A 22,286-nucleotide genomic window follows, 5' to 3' on the forward strand; every position below is an offset into this window, starting at 1 on the left:
ACGCTCCATCCAAGGTCAAATTACTTTCCCCACTAGTGGATAAAACGTGTTTTTCCCCGCTTGTTTTGAAGGATAAAAGACAACTTTCTGAGCTAGTGAGGGGGAGTTGGATGGAGCGTGTTTAAGTAGCTTGACAGATAACAAATCGTAAAACGCTCATGATAATGGTTCGTTCGATATTAATTATCATTAAATAAATGGTTTGAGAATCTAATAAAAAATACCAAATTTAGCTTTATTTAATGATTTTAAGTCATAAACCTTAAAATTCCATAAGAAACGTTTGTTTTTTTATAATGATGTTAAATATAATTCTAAACGCACAAGTTGAGTCGATGCAATTTCAAAACGCATCGTTGACATTTCATACATGAGAAATGTCAACATTGTCAAAATTTTTTTTACTTAAAACCTTTTCTCACCGACTCGCGTAAAAATACACAACTTCCAGAGTTTTCTGTTATAATATCGTAAAGAAATGAGTGATTCTAGTGATGAAGATGATCTAACGCCTGTGGATGTTGCACTTTCCTCGCTATAGTGAGGTGAAAAGTTTTGTGTTACACACGGGCGCAAATGTATTTTAGTTCTCGTGTGTTGAAACACTCGCTACGCTCAGGATTCTATTTAAGAACCACTCGCTTCGCTCGTGGTTCACCTATAGAATCCTTTCTCTTGCTCGTGTTTCAATTCTACACTCGCGGGTAAAATACAACTTTGCACCCTTGTATAACAAATATAATATGTGTGTGCATTCTGTATTATTTTGTGACTACTACATTTTAAAAGCGTTTTGTATTTAGTCCCACATCTGTTTCATTTAACAGGACTGAGAATTGACCGCAATAAAATTTCACTGAAAAGAAGTTTTCATTTAGGAGACACTTTTGCTCTTCAAACGCGCTCAATTCACTTAACATTTTAACGTCCAACAGTATGAGTTCTTTGAAGTTGTACTTACAAAATAAAGACTTGTAATGACGCTATTTACTCGGCTGGGCAACGTGTAGAGCGGGTTATGTTTTTGATGTAAATGCAACAGCTGATTTATATGTGTAATTAGAGAGGTAATTATAACTAATCGGGGTGCGATGCGATGTCATACCTATACATGTAGTTTACATGTTGATATATATTTTACAATGCATGTGCTCGAAAAGTACGTTTCCTACGGAGCCATATCATGCGGAAAGTACTGCTTTTCCGTACTAGTGATTTTTGTTTTCAAATTTTTTTTACAGTACATATGGTGCTACTATTTCGCACTAGTGCGTAAAGAGCACTTTTCGTGCATATGTCGAAAGTTTAAAGGGCCATATGTACTGTAAAACGTTGTACGATACACGTGCGAATAGGTAATTCGCAACTCGTGTCGATTTAAAACACTCCTTTTAATAATTAAACTTATTTGCCATGATATGTTTTTTTATTTACTCGCACAATGCATAATAAAACATTGTATGATACACGTGCGTAAAGATGATTTCCGCACTTGTTGCATAAATAGCTATTTCGCATCGTGAAAAATGACCCTTATGCTGAATATTTGAATGGTAGATCGAAGAGCAACAGTGGGTGGTGTCGTCGGTGGGCGCCGACGCCGGCGACGCGTGCGCCGCGTGGGACGCGAGGCTGCGCGCGGCGCGCCAGCTCGTGAGGGCCGCGAGCCATGCGCAAAGAAGGTTAGTGTTTACTTACCGAGTATAAATAATGGTGAGTGTCGTGGAACACTCGGTTGGAACGAAGTTAAGAAAGGCTGGTGACGTGTCCATGTTCATGCTCATGCTATGTTATATTATGTTCTTCGTGTCCGTGTCAGTCATCGTCATCCTCATTTTCATTCTCATTAGTCTCATTACATATTTCTCTATAGTATGGTCTGTTACGACAAAATCTTACACTTACATATTTCGCAATAGTATGGTCTGTGATGGCAAAATCTTGCACTTGTTTTCGCCTTCCGCCATTTCGCCAACCGTCCGATAAGGAACTTCGTTCTAAAAATCTTTGGAAAGCTTTGAGGGGTTTTAAATGTTAGCAATACTGCATTCAAAGATTTTCTAAAAATTATTTGCTTCGTCTGGGAATCGAACCGACTTAAATGTGAAAAAAAATCACCTGTATTTTTATGATGCCAATCGAAAGAATGGACAAAAAATAATAATTCTTCTTAAGTAACATAGTATCTTAAAAAAAGAAATATTTTTAAAAGTAAAATTACCAAAATAAATAAAGTACCCACTAGACCAGGGGTCGGCAACCGGCGGCCCGCGAACCCCTCGCTTGCGGCCCGCGAGCCTCCAGGTTACATTAGTCCTACGTCACTAAAGTGTTCGAGTGAAAAAGAAAAGTCTTTCATTTCAATTTATTTTTTTGGAGTTGGGACCCATTATCACAAGATCTACATTAAATGTGATAATGACTCAATATGCACAGACGTACCAATATGAGTGTCTGCCTATCGCAATGTAAGAGCGCGCAAAAATGTCGGGTTTCGCCCGACCTTTAAGTGTGAGGGGCGCCGCAGGCCCCCTACATGTGAGAGCGCGCATCGCGCGCTGAATAACTGTGAGGGACGCCGCAGCAGCCCTTCATGTAAGATGAATAATTGTGGGGGGCGCCCTGTGTATGTAAGAGCCTGAATGTCGGGCTTAGCCCGACTTTTAAGTGTGAGGGGCGCGCGCTCTGAATTTCGGCACTCTTTGCATAAAAATGTGTATTAAAAGTAGTACTTTTTGACAAACGCCAATGTCTAATAAATTCACGAATTATTAACAGTGTGCGGCCCGCTGCAATTTTGCTAACCGCTATGTGGCCCTTGGCTGCTAAAAGGTTGCCGACCCCTGCACTAGACAAATAGGAATGTTACGATGTGAACAATGTGGTGGATTGAAGGATTCGCGTTCCGTCGAAAACGCTGCAACACGTGTAGACCAGATGGGTGACGCATCTCGGCGTGTTCCAGTCCCAACCGAACCATGCTATGTTACTATTACTTATTCTGTGCCATGTTACTGCATACCGTATACTTAGTGTTTCGCAGTTATAAGGCTATGCCTTCATTTCGTTCCAATATTATTCACTGTTAATTATATAATGATGTCATTCTTAATGAATTAAATTTATTTTTTGAACATTTTAGTAACAAACAAAAACCTTACATCCTAAGTTAAATAATTATTTACATAAATCCTTTAAATATACCGTACACGTTTCTCTAGACTCCTTGAGGATGGAATTCCAGTACTTCTAAATGGCACTAGCTGGGTACTCTGACACCGGTTTCATGAGACTTTTGGTACTCTCACGCACACGGCGTATCAGGGACGCTGTTCCCTTTGCTTATTCAAATAATCAAAATAGAGCTCGATGCGTAGTAATCATAATAACACAGACAATATAACTCCGTAATAGATGTCTACAGTCTAAGTCAATTGTGTAACCAACTATTTAAGTTGCTCTCAGTTCACTAGATGGCCCTAGTAGTTCTTTTCTATGGAGTTACGTCCTTTTGCATTTGCGTTTTGCGTTCAGAATTCACAGGCGTTCACCACGTTACGGTAGCTTTTTACCCAGCCAATTTTTGTCAATATGTTATAACAGATGGCGCTAAATATAAGATGTCACCTACATAGATTATAAAGCAATTTGACGATTTGACGTTAGGTGTCAATGTCACCTGCTTTACCGTTGATTGGCACTTTATTTTTTCAAACTTGTTTTAAACAAAGCCAAAATGTCGAAATGCGCATATTATCAATGTAGAAATTACCAAGGGAACATTTCAATGTTCCGTTTTCCGATCAATGATGAAGATCGGTTAATGTTATCGTTATGGATTGTCAACTCAGGTACCCTATTTACCCATTACCTACCCATCTTAATATCTGGCGTAGGGGTTTGCTGCGCTAATTTTACATACTGCTCTTCTCGTACCAAGTCTACCTGCTACTATTACTTGAAGCTGTGTAATCAGTAATTTAAGGGCATGATATGTGTGTGTGGCCGTACATTTACTGCAAAAATAGGCTGTCAGCTACCTGAGAGCTCAATATCGTCACGTCGCTCTCACTTGCCAGTACAAACTCAGTCGCCGACGCCGAGGCCGAAACCGGCCAGGACAGGATGATGATGATACCTATTTCAATTCTCGTAGTAAGTATTTCATAATAAATGATTTACTCGACCATATGCTTAGGTACTTCATAAAAAGTCACTCAACAAACATTATTCTTCAACTGGAATTAACTACCAAATTCAGTTTGTATTTAAACTATACAAATGTGACCCATATTTTGGTTTCACTCTAACATATAAATTTCCAACAGACAGTAATCTTGATTTGTCAAGATCTTTGTACCTTTGGGTACAGCAGTGCAGATAACATATTTTTTGATATATACAATATTCTTTATTGCACACCTCACATAGTTCACAGTAACATAAACAAAGACAATTGGATAGAGGTAACAACAGGCGGTCTTATCGCTTAAGAGCCATCTTTTCCAGACAACCTTTGGGTATTGGAGACAGTAGAATTAGAATATATGGTGGGTGGCGCAAAGAAAAAAATATGAAGTCGAATTGAATATAATGTATATATATAATTTAAATGTTTAAGCTGATAACGTATATTCGGTATTAAATGCAGGTATAGTCAACCAATTTGATTCCTAGGCCACTATGTCATAATGAATCAATTTTATTTGATCCTCTACTATATACTTTTTGAGTGACGGGGCACCTCCTTATTTTGTCACATTTTTATGCTGGTAAAATACACCATGTTTTGTAACTTTATCTCAACTACAAGGAGGTGCTCAACCACTTTGAAATTTTTATGTTGTATGAAATCTGAAAAAAATAAGTTTTTCTTTTTTATATTTTTATTTATAAGTAAGTACCTTTTTAAGTTTGAGCACCCCATTGTAGTTGAGGTAAGGTTACAAAACTTGGTGTATTCCATCAACATAAAAAGTGTAATAAAAATAAAGGGTGTCGCTTCTTCTTGCTAGAGTTTGAATTATTCCCATACAAACGTGAACCACCCTAATGTATGTCATGTCCATTGTCATGTATCTAGTAGAGTAGAGCAGTTTTAACTGCTGCTTATCGCTTTAGCGATAAGGTTCTATAGTGACCTAAGAATCAAATTGGTTGACTGTACAGACACCATATGAGATTGAATATAGTCTGATCAATACTGATGGCCTTACAAATAATTTAAACTTTCTTGAAGTTTAAATTATTTGTATTGTTATCAACTTCTTAATGAATATTAGATATCAGTCATTAGTCGAATGGCAAACAAGCATACGGCCAACCTGAGCAGCATTTACTATCCCTACCCTACCCTACCCGGCGCTGTCGCTAGATCACAGATGCTGGTTAATCAAGTTCGCTATTCATTTACCTACTTGATAGACATGCAGATGATAAGAAATAAAGTCACCAATAAATATATACCGGGTGTAGCCTGTAACACGAGCAAAAAATTAAACTGTAGGCTGTGGCTTTCAAACTGACCTACATTTGTTCAGCGACTTTTAAATATAACTTGTATTTTGTATTTTTAGCATGCTTAAAAGTTTATACTAATATTTATTATTATTTATTTATTCAATAAAATCTAGTTACCTATTACTTAACTTATTAAACTAACTTAATTGTATTAGTGCAATTAAGTACTACAAAACATTGCGGTAGTGTTTTTTAACATATAGTTTGTCAAAGGACTGTCTCATTTCAAACATAGACAGAGATACTATCTCTGTCTTACACTAGTACTAGCACCCAAAAGAAAGGGATGAGTATAATTTTCCTGGTTGTTACTGACTGACAAATTGGTTTGACCAACTATAGTTTTAAATTTAGACCTATTATTTTCACATAATAAGTCAAGTCAAAATATTTTTTTTGAAATAGGCCTAGCAACAAGCACTTTTAAATTGTCAAGTTTTACAAATATTACCTTATTTAAAATATCAGGGCAATTTATTGATGCAGTTATTATTGTTATTAAAAACATTGAATTATTATAGATATGTCAGTTAATACTAAGAATATGCTATGTTTTGCGAATTTTGTTTAAAGCATGATAAGCAACATCAATAACACTGATGACAGCGTCCATTGAAGATAATATTTAATAGGAAAATTGGAAGCCTAAAGATTTCATAATTATTAAAAGTTATTGAAATAAAGTGTCATCGTTTGAGGAGTATAATCCATGTTTAAATTATTTGCTCATGTTGTAGGCCACACCCGGTATATATTTAGTACTTAGTATGGAACTGAAACCTGGGTTTTTACCAAGGACCTATTATATAAATTGAGCATTGACCAGTCGGTACGAAAGAGAAAACTGGTAGGAATCACATTGAGAGACCATAAAAGGTAAAATGACGAAGGCCTACATCCGAAGGGTAGACGGGCTAAAGAGAGAGAAAGATGTATATATATACATCATAATACATTTTTATAAACCTGAGACACCTCAACAGATTTTTTATTTTTTATTTTGAACTCATCTTGAGTATTTATTATTGAATCCGATAAATATTTAGCAAAATATTCATTGTTTAGTTTTCTTAACAATTCTATTCGACTGGTAATTCTACACAAGATGCTTCATCGTTTTAGTTACGTCAAACAATTGCTAGTTACCATCGAAAACACCGTTAACTGACCATTTGCATGCCTTACTGAAACGAGATAAGGTTTACCAATGGCCAGTTAAGGGTTAAGGGTGTTGCTTATTTTAAAACTATGTATTGAATGAAACTTTGCACATACAAAGACATGAGGTATATCTAGGTCTGAAATTAGTTGATATAGCTCCAGTACCTATATAAAACAAACGAAATAGAGCAAAAACAAGTTTTGTATGAAAAACTTAAATTCGCTGTATTTTTTTAACTATGGTATCTGAAGCTACATAAACTAATTACAGACATAGATATACCTTATCCTATTGTAAGTACAAAGTTTCAGACAAATCTAGCTAGTCGTTTTAAATGAGAGCGGAACTACTACTGTATGGAGAACCGAGTTTGCCGGAGACCCTTAACATAACCACAAGAAGCACTATGTCCAACATCATGCAAATTGTGGAGTTGCAGATGAGCATGGAGAGCAGTGTCCGCAGGATGCTCTCTTGAGTTTGAGCAGAAGCTAGACATTTAGGAAACACCATAAAATCATGTTCCATTTCCATTAAACGTTGTACTGTCAACTGTCATATCTGACAGTTCTTACTACAGCTTGTTTGACTAGGTTTGACTCGAGTGGTTGAGACGATACAGAAAAGAAAGCGTCAATATCCAGCCCGCTCCAAACTACGCGGCGCGAAGCCGCGGCGCGAACGCGAGTGTATACTTGTATAGTCGATTTCGCTGATTAGACTCCACACTAGGGCATGCAGTATACTGGTCCCGGTACCAAGAATTTCATTTCCCGGTTCTGGGCATTGCCGGAACCGGGATTCCCGGTTCTTCCCGGTTCTCAAGGCAACTTATGATTATTTTTAAGAAATTGTTTGTGTTAGCTTACAATCTATATGAATGACGGTACTTATTTTCATATAAATAATTGCATACATTTTATCTTATCTTATCTTATCTTATAGTTTCGGGGGCCCTTACGGATACACTTCGACCCATAGGGATCTTTTGTGCAGTTACCCCCTAGGAAAGATCCGTCCGCTACTCAAGAGCCTTCCCCACCCTCTCCATATGCCGGATGATGGACCTTATGGGTAGCTTTTTGAATTCCTTTGGTACCAGGTAGCCTGTTCCAAAGTCCTTCATTCTTTGTCTGGCGAGGGCGTGACATTCACACATAAGGTGTTCTATTGTCTCTTCCTCTTCGCCACACATACGACAATCGGTGTTGTCAGCGTGCCCCATCTTGGCCAGGATTCCCTTGACCCCGTAATGGCCAGTAAACACCCCCGTTATTATTTGGAGTTGCCGTTTGCTAAGTTTCCAAAGCTTTTTGCTCCAACCGGAGTCTACCCCTTGTATAAAGAGCTTTGAGTGCTTTAGACCCGTCAGACTGTCCCATTCTTCCTGGTGTTTGGTCTTAGTAAGGTCTTTGATAGCCGTTGTGATGGTTCCCTGTGAGAGCCCCACGAATGGTTCCGGACCTATAAGGTTGTTTGCAGATCCGGCTCTGGCAAGTTCATCTGCATTTTCATTGCCCATGAATCCCTCGTGCCCTGGGATCCACACCAGTTGCACCTTGTTTTGCCTTCCAAGCTTGTTCAGAGCTTGGATGCCATTGTATACCAGTCTAGAGTCCACTCTAGGCGCCTTAAGCGCTTTGAGTGCAGCTTGACTGTCGCTGAGAATATAGATATTCTTCCCTTGGGTTTGCCTAACTATATTCTCATGTGCACAGGCAATTATAGCGTATGTCTCGGCTTGGAAGACAGTGGCGTAATTGCCCATGCTTATGCTACTACTAAAGTCATTTGCATAAATGCCTGCCCCAGTACCAGAATCTGTCTTGGACCCGTCTGTGTACCATATGATGTCATTTTCATCAGACATTGGTGCTTCAAGACCTTCGGTCCATTCAGCCCTTGTTGGAACTTTAACATTAAAATTCTTACGGAACACAAACTTGGGTTGCATCTTATCGCAGCCCATATTCGTAATCCTTTTCATGAAATTGTCACATTCCATGTTTGTGTGTTTAGTCTTTGGCTTGTTATCGCTCCAGAGGCCTGTCAAAGCCAGCCTGTGTAACGATTTCCGCGCCTCAGATTGTATCACTAGGTGCAGCGGCGGGAGGTCTAGTAGTACCTCCATCGCCGCTGTTGGCGTCGTTCTAAACGCGCCAGTAATAGCCATGCACGCCGTTCTTTGTATTTTCGTAAGGGCATCCCTGCATGTGCTCTTTAGTGTCCTTGGCCACCATGCCAGGCATCCGTACAGAATGATAGGTCTTACCATCATGGTATAGATCCATCTCAGTACCTTTGGGTTTAAACCCCACGTTTTGCCATATGCCGTTCTACACATTCCAAACACCCTCAGTGCCTTGGTTATGGTAGTTTCGACATGCTTTTTCCAGTTCAGTTCTTTATCTAGTGTTAAACCTAGATATTTCACTTCATCGGACATTTCCAGAACCCTTCCATAAAGCTTCAGCTGTTTCATGCCGTTAAGGGTCTTTTTCCTGGTAAACGGTACTACTACTGTTTTGCCAGGATTGATGGAGAGCTGATGATGGTTGCACCACCTCTCCACTTGCTTCAGTGCTGTATTCATGATTTCCGATACCGTTCCCGGGAATTTCCCGTTTACAAGAATCACTAAATCATCTGCATACCCTACCGTGTATATTGGGCCTTTGTTTAGTTCTTCCAGCAGTGAGTTCACTACCAGGCTCCAGAGAGTCGGTGAAAGAACCCCCCCCTGTGGGCAACCCTTCGTGGCCGTGGCTAATATTTCATCTCCCATGAGGGTGGATTTTATTAGTCGGCTATTTAGCATACTACCAATCCATCTACAGATTGTCGGTTCTATGCCATGTTTAGATGCTGCAGTGTTGATTGCCTGATACGTGGTGCGGTCAAATGCCCCCTCCACGTCTAGAAAAGTGGCTAGGCATAGTTCCTTGTTCTCTATCGCCTGCTCTGCTTTGGTTGTCACCAGGTGCAGTGCCGTTTCAGTCGATTTACCCGGCTGGTACGCACATTGCAATTGGTGCAGTGGATGTCTCTTAAGAGGACCATCCCTTATATGTCTGTCTACCAGTTTCTCCAATGTTTTGAGGAAAAATGATGACAGACTTATCGGCCTGTACGATTTGGCTTCTGTGTAATCTGCTTTGCCTGGTTTAGGCAGGTATGTTACTTTTACCATCCTCCACACACGTGGCACGTGTCCGAAAGCTATGCACGCTCTGTACAGTCTACCTAAGTGTGGTATTAGTACATTGGCGCCCTCTTGTAGTAGTATGGGGTAGATTCCATCTGGCCCCGGGGCTTTGTATGGCTGAAATGTTGATAGTGCCCATTGTATCTTATCGTGATCTACTACCTTTTAAGACGTGTCCCAGTTGTACCTGGTAGTGCTAGTGGGTTGTTCCACCACACTAGTTACTATATCGTCCGTTACGCTCTGGTGTATTATCGAGCCTGGGAAGTGTGTGTTACACATGACTTTTAGGGTTTCTAACCCCGTTTCAGTCATTCCTCCATCACTTCTTCTAACTGAAGTGAGCGGAACTGACTTCGTTGTGGCTAGCGCTTTTGTAAGTCTCATGCCTTCCGGTATGGACCTGATTTGATCGCAATGGTTCATCCATGCCTTCCTTTTTGCTTTCCTCACCGCTTTGTTGTATTCAGTGAGTTTCTGCGCATAATGCTGAAAGTCCTTAGTCCTTTTAGCATCGTTGAAGACAGCCCTGGTTTCCTTCCGGAGTTTTGCGATCTCCGGGTTCCACCAGGGCACCTTCTTCGCCAGGATTTTCTTTTCCGGGCAGTTGTTTGCCCAGGCTGTATAGACAGCTTGTACCATTCGGTCTGATTCAAGTTCTATATCACTGATAGAGTTTAGCTTGCCTTTAAGGTCTCCCAGTTCCGCCTTCAAGTCGCTTTTGAACGCTAACCAGTTGGTGTTTCTGGGATTCCGTTTGCGTATAATTTCTAATTGAATTTTAGTCTTATACCTAAAGCATATGTATCTATGGTCCGATAAAGAAATCTCCCCAGAGACATGCCATGAGCTAATCTTACTACTATTACGAGCATACATTTTAATAAATGACTTATTTTATATAAAAACCGGTCAAGTGCGAATCAGACTCGCGCACGAAGGGTTCCGTACGTACCATTACGCAAAAAACGGCAAAAAAATCACAATTGTTGTATGGGAGCACCACTTAAATATTTATTTTATTCTGTTTTTAGTATTTGTTGTTATAGCGGCAACAACATCATCTGTGAAAATTTCAACTGTCTAGCTATCACTGTTCATGAGATACAGCTTGGTGACAGACAGATGGATACTCTGACAGACGGACAGTGGCGTCTTAGTAATAACCGTCCCGTTTTTATCCTTTGGGTACGGAACCCTAGAAAAAACACTTTTAGATGCACTCAGCACTATAGGCCGGTGCCAGTTCAAAATGTATGAGAAATCTACATTAATTCTCACATTAGAGATTTTTTGAGATGTGATTACCTATGTTACAAATAATATATTTTGAAAAAAATCTCCACAAAATATGTCAATTTGTTTTTATAAATCCAAATTATTACTAAAATAGAGAAATAAACCAAAAAATTTTCTAATATGCTGTTCTCAGGCATATACTCATTAAGTATTTATATTTTCTTCCAGCTTGGCACAGAAACCTGCCTCCAATAACTTTCTTTATAAAAATTTTTTTTTACATAAAAATTACATGTTAATTAAGCTCTTTATATTTACTATATTCTACAAAAAAATCTCTAACGTAAATGAATCCGTTTAATTACTATTAACCATTTTTGTTTCGAATTTTTTTTTGTTGCTTATAGAAAATGGACACTCGACTTTTGTTTCACCTTCATAAATCTCTTACTCATGTTAGTGTAATAACAAAAAAAATCTCACGTATATGTAATATTGTATGGAATACAACCATAATTATTACGACGTCCAAGCTATTTAAATTACCCACGCAGGCACTAACTGACGGGTACTGATTCACTGTAGAGAACGTTTGATCGACTTCCATATCTCCGTCTCACTTCAATGTTCGCGGTAGACGATCGGTCCGCTTGAACTGCCGAGAGTTCGCGATGCGGTCGACCGTTAATTCTCCCATGACTAACTTACCCAGTTTCATCGGTACGCGTAACGATTGTTTACGCATGTTTAATTTTGATTGCGCGCTTACTTAACACACCTCAGGCAAAGCTCCGATAAAACGCGCAATGCATACATTGCGGCATATATCTCACGTATGTCAGCTATGAGGCTATGACATAGCAATGACAGACAGTGGCAGTTAGTGCCAAATTAGAATACAGACTTTTTTACCAACCATACAGTTTAGTGCAAAGAGAATTTTAAACTCCTTAGTGAAAACCTCACGGTTTGTGCGAAATTGAGCGTTAAGCTATGCTATGCTAATAAAGATGATGGTGTGATTTACGGAAATTAATAATAGATATAATTTATTTTATTGTATAATACATTCCCGTTTCATTTACACCCAATATTATATCTTTTTCCGTAATCAAATGCGTTTATAATTACTGTAACCGTCTGTGTAGTGTACCATAATATACGCGATGGTTTGTCCTCCGGGCCCAAAATCGATGATCCCCTTTGATTATTTATTTTAAATGAACGTCAAAATCCAGACAGGAAATTTGATTTTGACATTTACGGCTACTGCCGTAGCAGTCGACAGCAATGTCGCGCTTCAATATTGCTGCAGTCGACTGCATTGCTGCAGAAAACGTGAAAAAGGTCATTCAATTCAATGGGTAGTAGGGTTATGAGATGAAATGACGCAATAATGAAACTTTAGTTAATTAACAATATTATATTAAATCATTATTACATACTATTTTACTCGCAAAAAGGTTTACTACCAACATACTTCTTGGTGCCCAAATGAAATAAATAGTACATTTCGATGCTAGTGCGGAAAGTATGTCATTACTTCACGAGTACCGAGATAGGTATCTTGGCAAGATTCGGGACGAGTGAAGAATGACATTTCCGCACGTGTATCGAACGACGTTTTTTAACACAGTTGCGACAAAATAATAAAAACAACAAGTGAGGAATAAAAACAACAAGTAAGGAATAAAAACTTGGAAACTTAAAACGCCGCTTAGTAAGAAAAAACGCCTCTTTTTTGACAGGCGTTTCGGCAGCTATTCCTTTAAAGCGATATTTTCCAGAATGAACAATAAATGGGCTACATTGTCCATTTTTTTATTTAGTGCAAAAAATTGTCACAAAAAATTACATAACATTTAAATTTTTTGTAAACAACTCATTTTTTTTTTGTATGGAAAGGTCTAATATTTTTTTCAAAAATGAATTCCTCGTTCCTAAATTATACGAAAATGATATATAAGTTGCCCTAGTTGCTAAGAACAGGAAGAAATATAGCATAGATTGGACTTGGGGAGCCGACCCTTTCACCCCCCTTTTGGGGGGCGTTACGATCTCGTGGCTACCGGGCTGAATCAGTTTTATTTGCCCTAAGGAACAATCAATCGTGCCAAGCGGCATCGCCTGAGACAAAAGTGCATACTCAATGCGCTTACTTACCACTATAATTTAATAATCAAATTAATGGGCCCTGGAGGGAAATTCTCTGAAAACCTTAAGTTAGCTCATTTTACCTAAAGGAGTCATTCTTTTATTTTTTAAAAGAAACTAAATTGCATTCAAAGGTTTTTAATTTTTTTTTTCAATTTTGCTTGTCTAAAAATATTCTTGAGTACTAAATATTCGATTTTATGGAAATTTTGTACGACAGACGAGTGTAAGACCTAATGTTTCTTGAAGAAATGTTATCATTAACATTAACTGTATCGACGTGGTATCGACTAGTAGAATAAAATAGGGAGTGTTTATTGTTTGGAATTTTTAGTCGGTTCGATTCCCAGGCGAGACAAGCGAATTTCAAAAAACCTTTGAATGCAGTTTTGTTTCTTTTTAAAAATAAAATGAGCTAACTTAAGGTTTTAAGGCACTTTCCCTTCAGGGCCCATAAAAAAATTCCACACTGTATATTCAGAGCACGTCTTATTCTCAACTGTTAGACCTTAGACTAATATAACTTGATCCCAAGTTTCCTTACAATTATACGTAATCGAGAGCCAGGTTCATACTGGTTTCATGTCGCGATGCGCTTGCTGACAAATACCAAGCGGTAAGAATTGCTGACATTTGCGTCTTTTCACTCTCACAGCTCCCGCTACTAAAAGCATCGGATGACAGGATCGTTGAAAAGGGACAAACATATCGTTTGACGTTACGTTACTCTTCTCGTGAATTGTCAAAATTTAAAATTCGAAATTAGCTTTATAATTTGTCCAGGCGGCTATTCGAAGTATAACTAAGTGGACGGTCCTTACTAACCAGTAAGATTCAGATCAAGCATAATAGATAGTTGTAAGACTTCAAGGGTCTACTTATATCTGACACAGCATCCAGTATTCTAAACGTTTTGTGAATAGATATAAAAATTTGACAGCTATCGTTTTTCATATAAAGACAGACACTTAATGCATTGAACTATTGAACCTTAACGCAATGCCATAAGCCATAAGGTATACTTTCCTAATATACCTTGAGGCTAATTCGAACTTTGTTATTAAAGATATCATTTTTTTAATTTGCGTGTGCGTTTCGCTCGTACTAGTTAAAATATGTTTTGGAGCGAGCGAGACGGTCGGGCGAATGATAACAAAATGATATATTATTGACATCTTAAATAAAGTTCGAATTGGCCTCTGTGAATGCCTGGAAATACCGCATACTTTTTAATTTTTTTATGCTGGAAATTGAATTAATTATCGAGAGAAAAATGAATACGTTATTCTTCCATAACTTGTGCAGTTACTGGCAAAAAACTAGAAATGTCCATTAATTGTGCAGAACATTATTTGCTGTTTGTTTCCAAAATCTTGCTGCTATTCTACAAATATAGTAGTGACTCGAGAGATTTTTAAACATGATCGATACAACTACTTCATAACCACCATAGTAAACTTTTCTCTCGGTGTGGGAGTTCCTCGGTCATGAAAAACTTACAAAATAATAATTTGTTTCAATAAATCTATAATTTACATTATTGTCGAGAGATATTCTGACCGTGTAGTCGTATAAGCTTCATAACCCATTCTACGAAAAATATCTTATGTGGGAATTATTGTTTAAGTAGTATAAAAGATTTAAAAAAAAGTTTTATTTCTCAAAAACGGGAACTGATATCAAGTTGTTACTTTGCAGACGGGTATTCAATATGATATAGAATTCACCCATGTAGAAAAATTTAAGTGTGCATTTAATGTAACTTAAACTTTATATTGACTCCACTACTATGACGGCACGGCATACAGAAGTTAAAAATTCTACTCATTCCGCCCGCTTCAACGCGAGAACGGAATAATTTCATATAAAACCAACTTCGTAGAAGAAGAATATTCGAATATAATATCTTACTTAAGATTTAAAAGTTGTTTAAAGATATAGCATGATAAAGCTTAAGTCACCCGGGTCAAACTGTATAGATAGATAGATAGACAATAGTTATTTACGATACAAGTGCGGAAAAGAGAAAATTCGAAACGAGTGGCGACAGATTAAAACACGACCGCAGTGTTTTAAATCGACACGAGTTGCGAATTACCTATTCGCACGTGTATCGTACAACGTTTTACAGTACATATGGCCCTTTAAACTTTCGACATATGCATGAAAAGTGCTCTTTACGCACTAGGGCGAGAAAGTTGCACCATATGTACTGTAAAATACTTTTTAGTACATATGGTGCTACATACACGTTACCGCCCTAGTGCGGTAATTAGTACAATACGTGCATATGTCGAAAATGTAAAGGGCCATAATTATGTACTGTAAAACGTTGTACAATACACGTGCGAAAAGGTAATTCGCAACTCGTGTCGATTAAAACACTTCCTTCGGTCGTGTTTCAATTTATCGCCACTCGTTGCCAATTTCCTACTTTTCGCACTTGTATCGTAATGTACTAATAATAAAGCAGTAATTGTAAAATAAAATTAAAACTTTTTTATATATTTTTTTTTATTCAAGTAGATACAGTGAGTAACAACATTGCATGGCCTTCTAATTATAACTATTATAGAAAACGGGATATTTATCATGTTTATTTATATTATTTATTTCTCGATATTTTGGCCGGTCTTGCAAGACCAGTCGTTGTGGAGATCCCTGGGGAGGCCTATGTCCAGCAGTGGATGTCTTGTTGGTGTAGATGGATTCACACAACAAATGAAATAACATTTTTTCATATTTGTTATCCGTAGTTGTCCCTGTACCTGAAAGAAAAATAATATCATGATAGCACAAAATCTCTAATGTTATAGGAAGAAAGATGATGCAACAATATGGATTCTAATAAAGTTATCATTTACTTACCTAGTAATAATTGTGTTTTTCATTCATAGACAAAATTCCATAATTTTCATCCCCAGGAAATGTTTTATTTTACTTTATTGCAGTGAGGATGTCCTGATTTTTTCTGGCTAATGAAGGAAAACATTATATTTCCAAGAATGCCTCTTCATTTTGCACAATACCTAAAAAAACCTAGAGTTAGTGACACATTGACTATTCGGCAACTAAAACAGTAATAATTACATTATATAGGTATTGTTCACTGCTTATATCTACCATTACGGAAGAAGTGAGAATTATTTTCTAAAAAGATCGGCACGAGAAAATTACAATGTACAATGAAGGAATGAAACTGTACCTACCTTACGAAACTTCACCATCATGAATTCCGCTTCAATTGAGTCTGAATTTTTCTAGATTTTCGCGGACTAGAACACCGATGATTTTTGTAACTTGATTTAGACGTTGCTATCATTTTCAATTTATACAAACAAATTGATGTCACAATAAACATGACCCTATGTGTCAGTGTCAACACTGTCAAATAAAAATGCACTAAACATGACGGCACTGCAAATCCTGCCAGGTCGGCCAGGCAACGTCGCCAACGTCATAGAGTGGCAACGCCGCACGCAACGTATTTGTACACGACATTTGTGACACAGACATACGTAAAATTGATGAAAAAATTACGTTGATTTATGTATGATTTCTGTATGAAACAAAGTTTTTCTATTAATTTAGCGCAAACGAATATTCGAAAGTAGATAAATGAGCAAATATTTGTGTAGTAATAGTGTGTAGTGCCTTAATTAAAGCAGATTGAATTTTGTATGAAAATCGAACCACCTTAAATAAAAAACTATAGGTACCTATATTATTTATTCTAACAAGTTAAATATTGCAACCATGTACCGTCGGCAAGCAACGCAACCATGGCCAAATTGAAAAATGTGTAAGTATTAAATCTAACACGAAACGAAACAAGCAACCTAAGAAAAAAACCGGGACAAGTGCGAGTCGGACTCGCCCACCGAGGGTTCCGTACTTTCTAGTATTTTTTGTTATAGCGGCAACAGACATCTGTGAAAATTTCAACTGTCTAGCTATCACGGTTCATCTATTATGTTCAGATACAGCCTGGTGACAGACAGAGGGACAGTGGAGTCACTGGAGTCTTAGTAATAGCAAGTACCTAATAGGGTCCCGTTTTTTACCCTTTGGGTACGTAACCTTAAAAAACCGGCCAAGTGCGAGTCGGACTCGCGCACCGAGGGTTCCGTACTTTTTAGTATTTGTCGGCAACAGAAATACATCATCTGTGAAAATTTCAACTGTCTAGCTATCACGGATCATGAGATACAGCCTAGTGACAGACAGACGGACAGCGGAGTCTTAGTAATAGGGTCCCGTTTCTACCCTTTGGATACGGAACCCTAAAAAGCACTAAAATTAAATCTAATAACCTACTAAAGTTAAAGGTGACATTCGGATGTAGACTGCAGCTGGATGACTGTTGCGACATTACTGCAGCGGCTTTCAGCGATTACATTTTTATTCATTAAAAAAGATAATAATAAAAAAAACAAAGCCAAACGAAATGGATCAAGTGTTATGGAACTTTCAATAGTTTGAATAGGAGAAGAAGAGACAGCGCTGTTATAGTTTGTCCTTGTCATAGGCAGTTATCACACTTTGGTTTCATCAAGTTACATACTCTCAGCATTCAGCATTTGTCAGTAAATAAGAACAAAAAAAAATATTTACTCATCCTTTTCTTTCGGGTGCTAGTACTGGTGTAAGACAAAGATAGTATGATTCTCTCTGTCTATGTTTGAAATGAGACAGTCCTTTGACAATTTATTTGTTGATTTACACAGATAATTAAATAAAGTGCCATCTATCGACATTTTAAAAATTACGATGTCATGTTATGCGTTTACAAAATTTACTGCCATCTTTTGGCACGAGACAAAAAGTTTTAGAAAGCTAAATGACCATTTTGAACCATGTTCTTTTGCTGATATGTGTTAAGTATCAACCCGTGTCGCCATCTGGCCGAGAGTCGGCTAAAAGGTGTGGCGCCATCTGAATGAGAATAGAATTTTCTGCTTTTTTACGAGGCACGTTTTCTTCTTAGACTGTGGCCATCTATTACGGAGTTATATTGTCTGTGATAATAACCTGAATTAGTTGTACTCGACGCGCAGAGCATCAAATGTCAAGTCAAATGTCGTCTTTGTATAGTCCGTCTTCTGTCTAAAGGCTGCACGCTAAAAAGGTCTAGCACAACGACTTAATCTCAAGAGGAGTAAGAGAAACATAGTTTATATTGCTCGGAGCAAGATAAACCGTATGAGGAAAATCCTTCTACGTACTTTACGTTTTCAAGTTAATTTTATTTATGCATTAGTTTGTCTTTCCCATCACGGTCGGACGTGCGCGGAGCCGAAGCCAGCTGAAAATACTATAGACATGAAAGGAGCGGGAGTTTATACTGTGCTTTTAAAAATATGCTACTTAATTTGCCTCGATAACAGAGGTCGTCGCTCTTGAGATTTTAATAGTATCACGTGACGTGATACAAGTTCCAAAATTAGGCAACTGGCTGTAAACATTATCTCACAGTATCCTACATGTTTAATCACACTCAGCTTCCCGCCTAGCTATTCGGTAGGGGGAGTCCGGGAGACTGGCTCACATATTAGGAGAATTCACCTATACTACAAAAACATTTTTTTACCACTGTCGGCATAAATATATGCTACTGAAACATGTGACGCCTGTAACCACTCCGGTTTTAAAACAAAGTCATATTAATACACTGTTGATGGTGTTGATTTTACAATTTAATACATATCATCTAATTTTTAAAGCCCAATTTCTGTTAAAAAAAACAAGATTCGGACACAAAAATATTATAAACTACCTACAGGTATAAAATACCTCATTTTTACTATGTAGCTATCTAAATATATTGCTACATATAATACAACAATAATTGATTGATTTACTAATTAAAATGCCCAGTATTTTCCCGCATCCCAAAAGCATTTGTTTTCTTTATAACTCACCTAAACCTACCTAAAATTAATTCTTACAGATTCTTAGTTATTCTTCGTTTTAGCAACCCTTACGGCCAAATCTTCCGCCCCTCCCCGCCCTCCCCCCCTTATATCAAGAGATCAATCCTGTGTTGACTTTACTTTACTGAATTACGTCACGCGAAACACACTTTGTCACATTTGGCAAACCCCTCCCCCCCTGGTGTGACGTCACATTTTTTAATGAAATCGGCAAATCGAATGAAGTATTTTTAATATTTTTTAATAATATTTTTGACAAAAGAAATATAAGTAATTTTATAACCCGAAACTGATTAGGAAAGGAAATTAAACGATTAAAAACGATTATCTTTCCTAAAACTTGTTATTAAACATATGTCATGTACAGCGACTAAAATAATTTAAATAAGTTAAAGTGACGTAACAGTTTGTGATTCCCCTCTGCCCTTTGTCACAAAATGTCACATTTTCTTGACCCCCTCCCCCCCCTAAACGTGTGACCTAATTAATGGATGACCCCTACTTACATTATTATCTTCTAAGAAACCATACCTTCCCACGATTAAACCCGATTATCTACCCCGCATTTCTATACACGGACACTCGAAGCCGAACCATATATGGCTTCTTTATTACTTTAACCAATCGATACGCACCGCCATGCCATGTTGATTCCCGATGCGAATGGCGGCATCCTTTCCATTTATGTCAAGCAAATTGAAGTGATATCTATAAAAAAAAACAACAACTATGTACACTACTACAACTGCTTTCTGTATAATACGGATAGTAACAATCTTCAATTTTATAAATAATTCCATCTGGAGATTTTTATAGGCAATAATCTATTAGCAATATATTACTGGTTGGTACCTGACACCTACAGATCACAAGGTCTAGAAATAGATATTACGATTACTGGTATACGGTGAGGGAAGTAGAAGCCACCACCGTCTGCACCATAAGAGTCCATGACTAATTTTGATATTATTTTCGCCGGCAGCCAAATAATGTCCGCTCCTAAAGTTTACTACCAGCTGTTCAATGTTCATGTAGTCAATCAATTTTTTTCTGTAAACCTTGATACACTGTTTTTTTTTTATTAAGTATAGGAAATTCTTACACAGATTGACGGCAGAAGTCCCACGGTAAGCCCAAGGAGGCTTGTGTTATGGCTACTCAGACAACGTTCTAATTATTACACTACATTTTATCGGTGAAATATTGCGTTTATGCATATAGTTGCCATACGATCTTTTTTTGGATAAAATGTAAGGAATCGAATGGTACCCTTACTTTATTCCTTTTTGGAAGTTAATTTTTTTTTAAATTTAGAAACTTTTAGGTCCTGTATTTTTTATAATTTCCAAATATTATTTTAATATCAACATTATTGCTCTATAAATTGCTCATTTGCTATCAATTTTACTAGATATTGTTATAAAACTCAACATGTGTCATCATCCCTATTGTTTACCTCTTTTACAAGCCACACCATGTATAAGCACAAGCTCCGTATTTACTCGGCGTCCAGTTATGATAGTTTATGAACATGCAAGCACTAATAGTAGTAATAACTCTTTTTAATTATTTATTTATTCCTTGCTGCAAAGTAACCCGATACTGCAAACGGGGAAAGTGTTGACGATGTCTCTTAGCTTCCGCCTCCTTAATAACGCGTGGAACCATAATACTCGTACGGTACGTTACGACACAGGCGAGTTTACGATTGTTGCTGCATAGTGCATATACATATTATGTAGGTAGACACCGTAAGATGGTCTTATTTTGCTCCTTGGTGGGTACTATGCTCCAATTTTGATAAAGGCCTTATGACGTCTAATATATTCCAACATAATATTTTTATATTATTATTTATATACCTACTCAGATAAACGAAATTGTATATATATTTTGAATTGCTACGTTAGCCATAAAATTAATCTCTCTTCTGGCAGGGCCTATTAATTTCGCGCACAATGGGGTAACTTTGCACCCTGCAGCAAAAATACCTCAAACAATGAGTATCTTGTGTTCGTGTTCATAACTTTGTTTTATGTAAAACAACATTTTTTAAAGTTGATTTACCGATAAAATATGTTACATAAGATGTTCTTCTTAATGTTCTTTTCGTCTGAATATTTAATAATGAACTGTTTAAAAAATATAATTTCCTTAAAAGTGCAGCAAATATTGGCGCAAAGTAGGACCATTTTACGGTACCTAACGACAACGAAACGCTTTGTGTCTCTCTATCACTCTTCCTTATTAGTACGACAGTGACAGTTGCGTTTCGATCGCTACGGAGCGTTAGCGATTGGCGTGTTGGCTACGCGGCCTGGTCAATATTCTTTATGTAATCGTGTGTAGTATTTGTTTGTATAATTGATCCCGAAATTGGAATAAAAAATTAGAAAAAATTGAATGCCATCATCATTTTCCTCGCGATGTCCCGGCATTTTGCCTCGGCTCATGGGAGCCTGGGGTCCGCTTGGCAACCAATGCCAAGAATTGACGTGGGGACTAGTTTTTACGAAAGCGACTGCCATCTGACCTTCCGACCCAGAGGGGAAACTAGGCCTTATTGGCCTTTTTTTTTTTAAAGCGCTGGTGGCCTAGCGGTAAGGGCGTGCGACTTGCAATCTGGAGGTCGCGAGTTCAAACCCCGGCTTCGTACTTACCAATGATTATAAACTGAAATCTCGAAAAAAAAATTTGCTGTTTATACATTAATTTGGCTGGTCCATTTTCTATGGGAGGGTAATTTTTTTTTCGCGATTTCGTCGTTGGTCCCATTAAAAGTTGCTCAGTATAATTCCAAAACCTCCCTGGCCACGGGAACGCACTTATTTTTTGGACATCCTGTATAAGGTACCGCAATGTATGCATTGCGCGTTTTATAGCAGCTTTGTCTGAGGTGTATTAAGTAAGCGCGCAATCAAAATTAAACATGCGTACACAATCGCAACGCATACCGATGAAACTGGGTTAGGTTAGTTAGTCATTAACGGTCGACCGCATCGCGAACTCTCGACTGTTGAAGCGGACCGATCGTCTGCCGCGAACATTGAAGTGAGACGGAGATATGGAAGTC

At 37.7% G+C, this 22,286-nt stretch overlaps 1 protein-coding gene across 1 annotated transcript in view; it reads left to right on the forward strand.

Moving 5' to 3' along the window:
• LOC134741558 (cytoplasmic dynein 2 heavy chain 1) overlaps positions 1-22,286 on the forward strand; it is a 132,202-nt gene that overhangs the window by 23,373 nt on the left and 86,543 nt on the right. Inside the window, exon 25 of the mRNA XM_063674384.1 lies at positions 1,558-1,682. Coding sequence (XP_063530454.1) covers positions 1,558-1,682 — 125 coding nt within the window. The remainder of the gene's footprint in view (positions 1-1,557; positions 1,683-22,286) is intronic.

This window comes from Cydia strobilella, chromosome 5, assembly GCF_947568885.1.
Source record: "Cydia strobilella chromosome 5, ilCydStro3.1, whole genome shotgun sequence".
Lineage (NCBI taxonomy): Eukaryota > Metazoa > Arthropoda > Insecta > Lepidoptera > Tortricidae > Cydia > Cydia strobilella.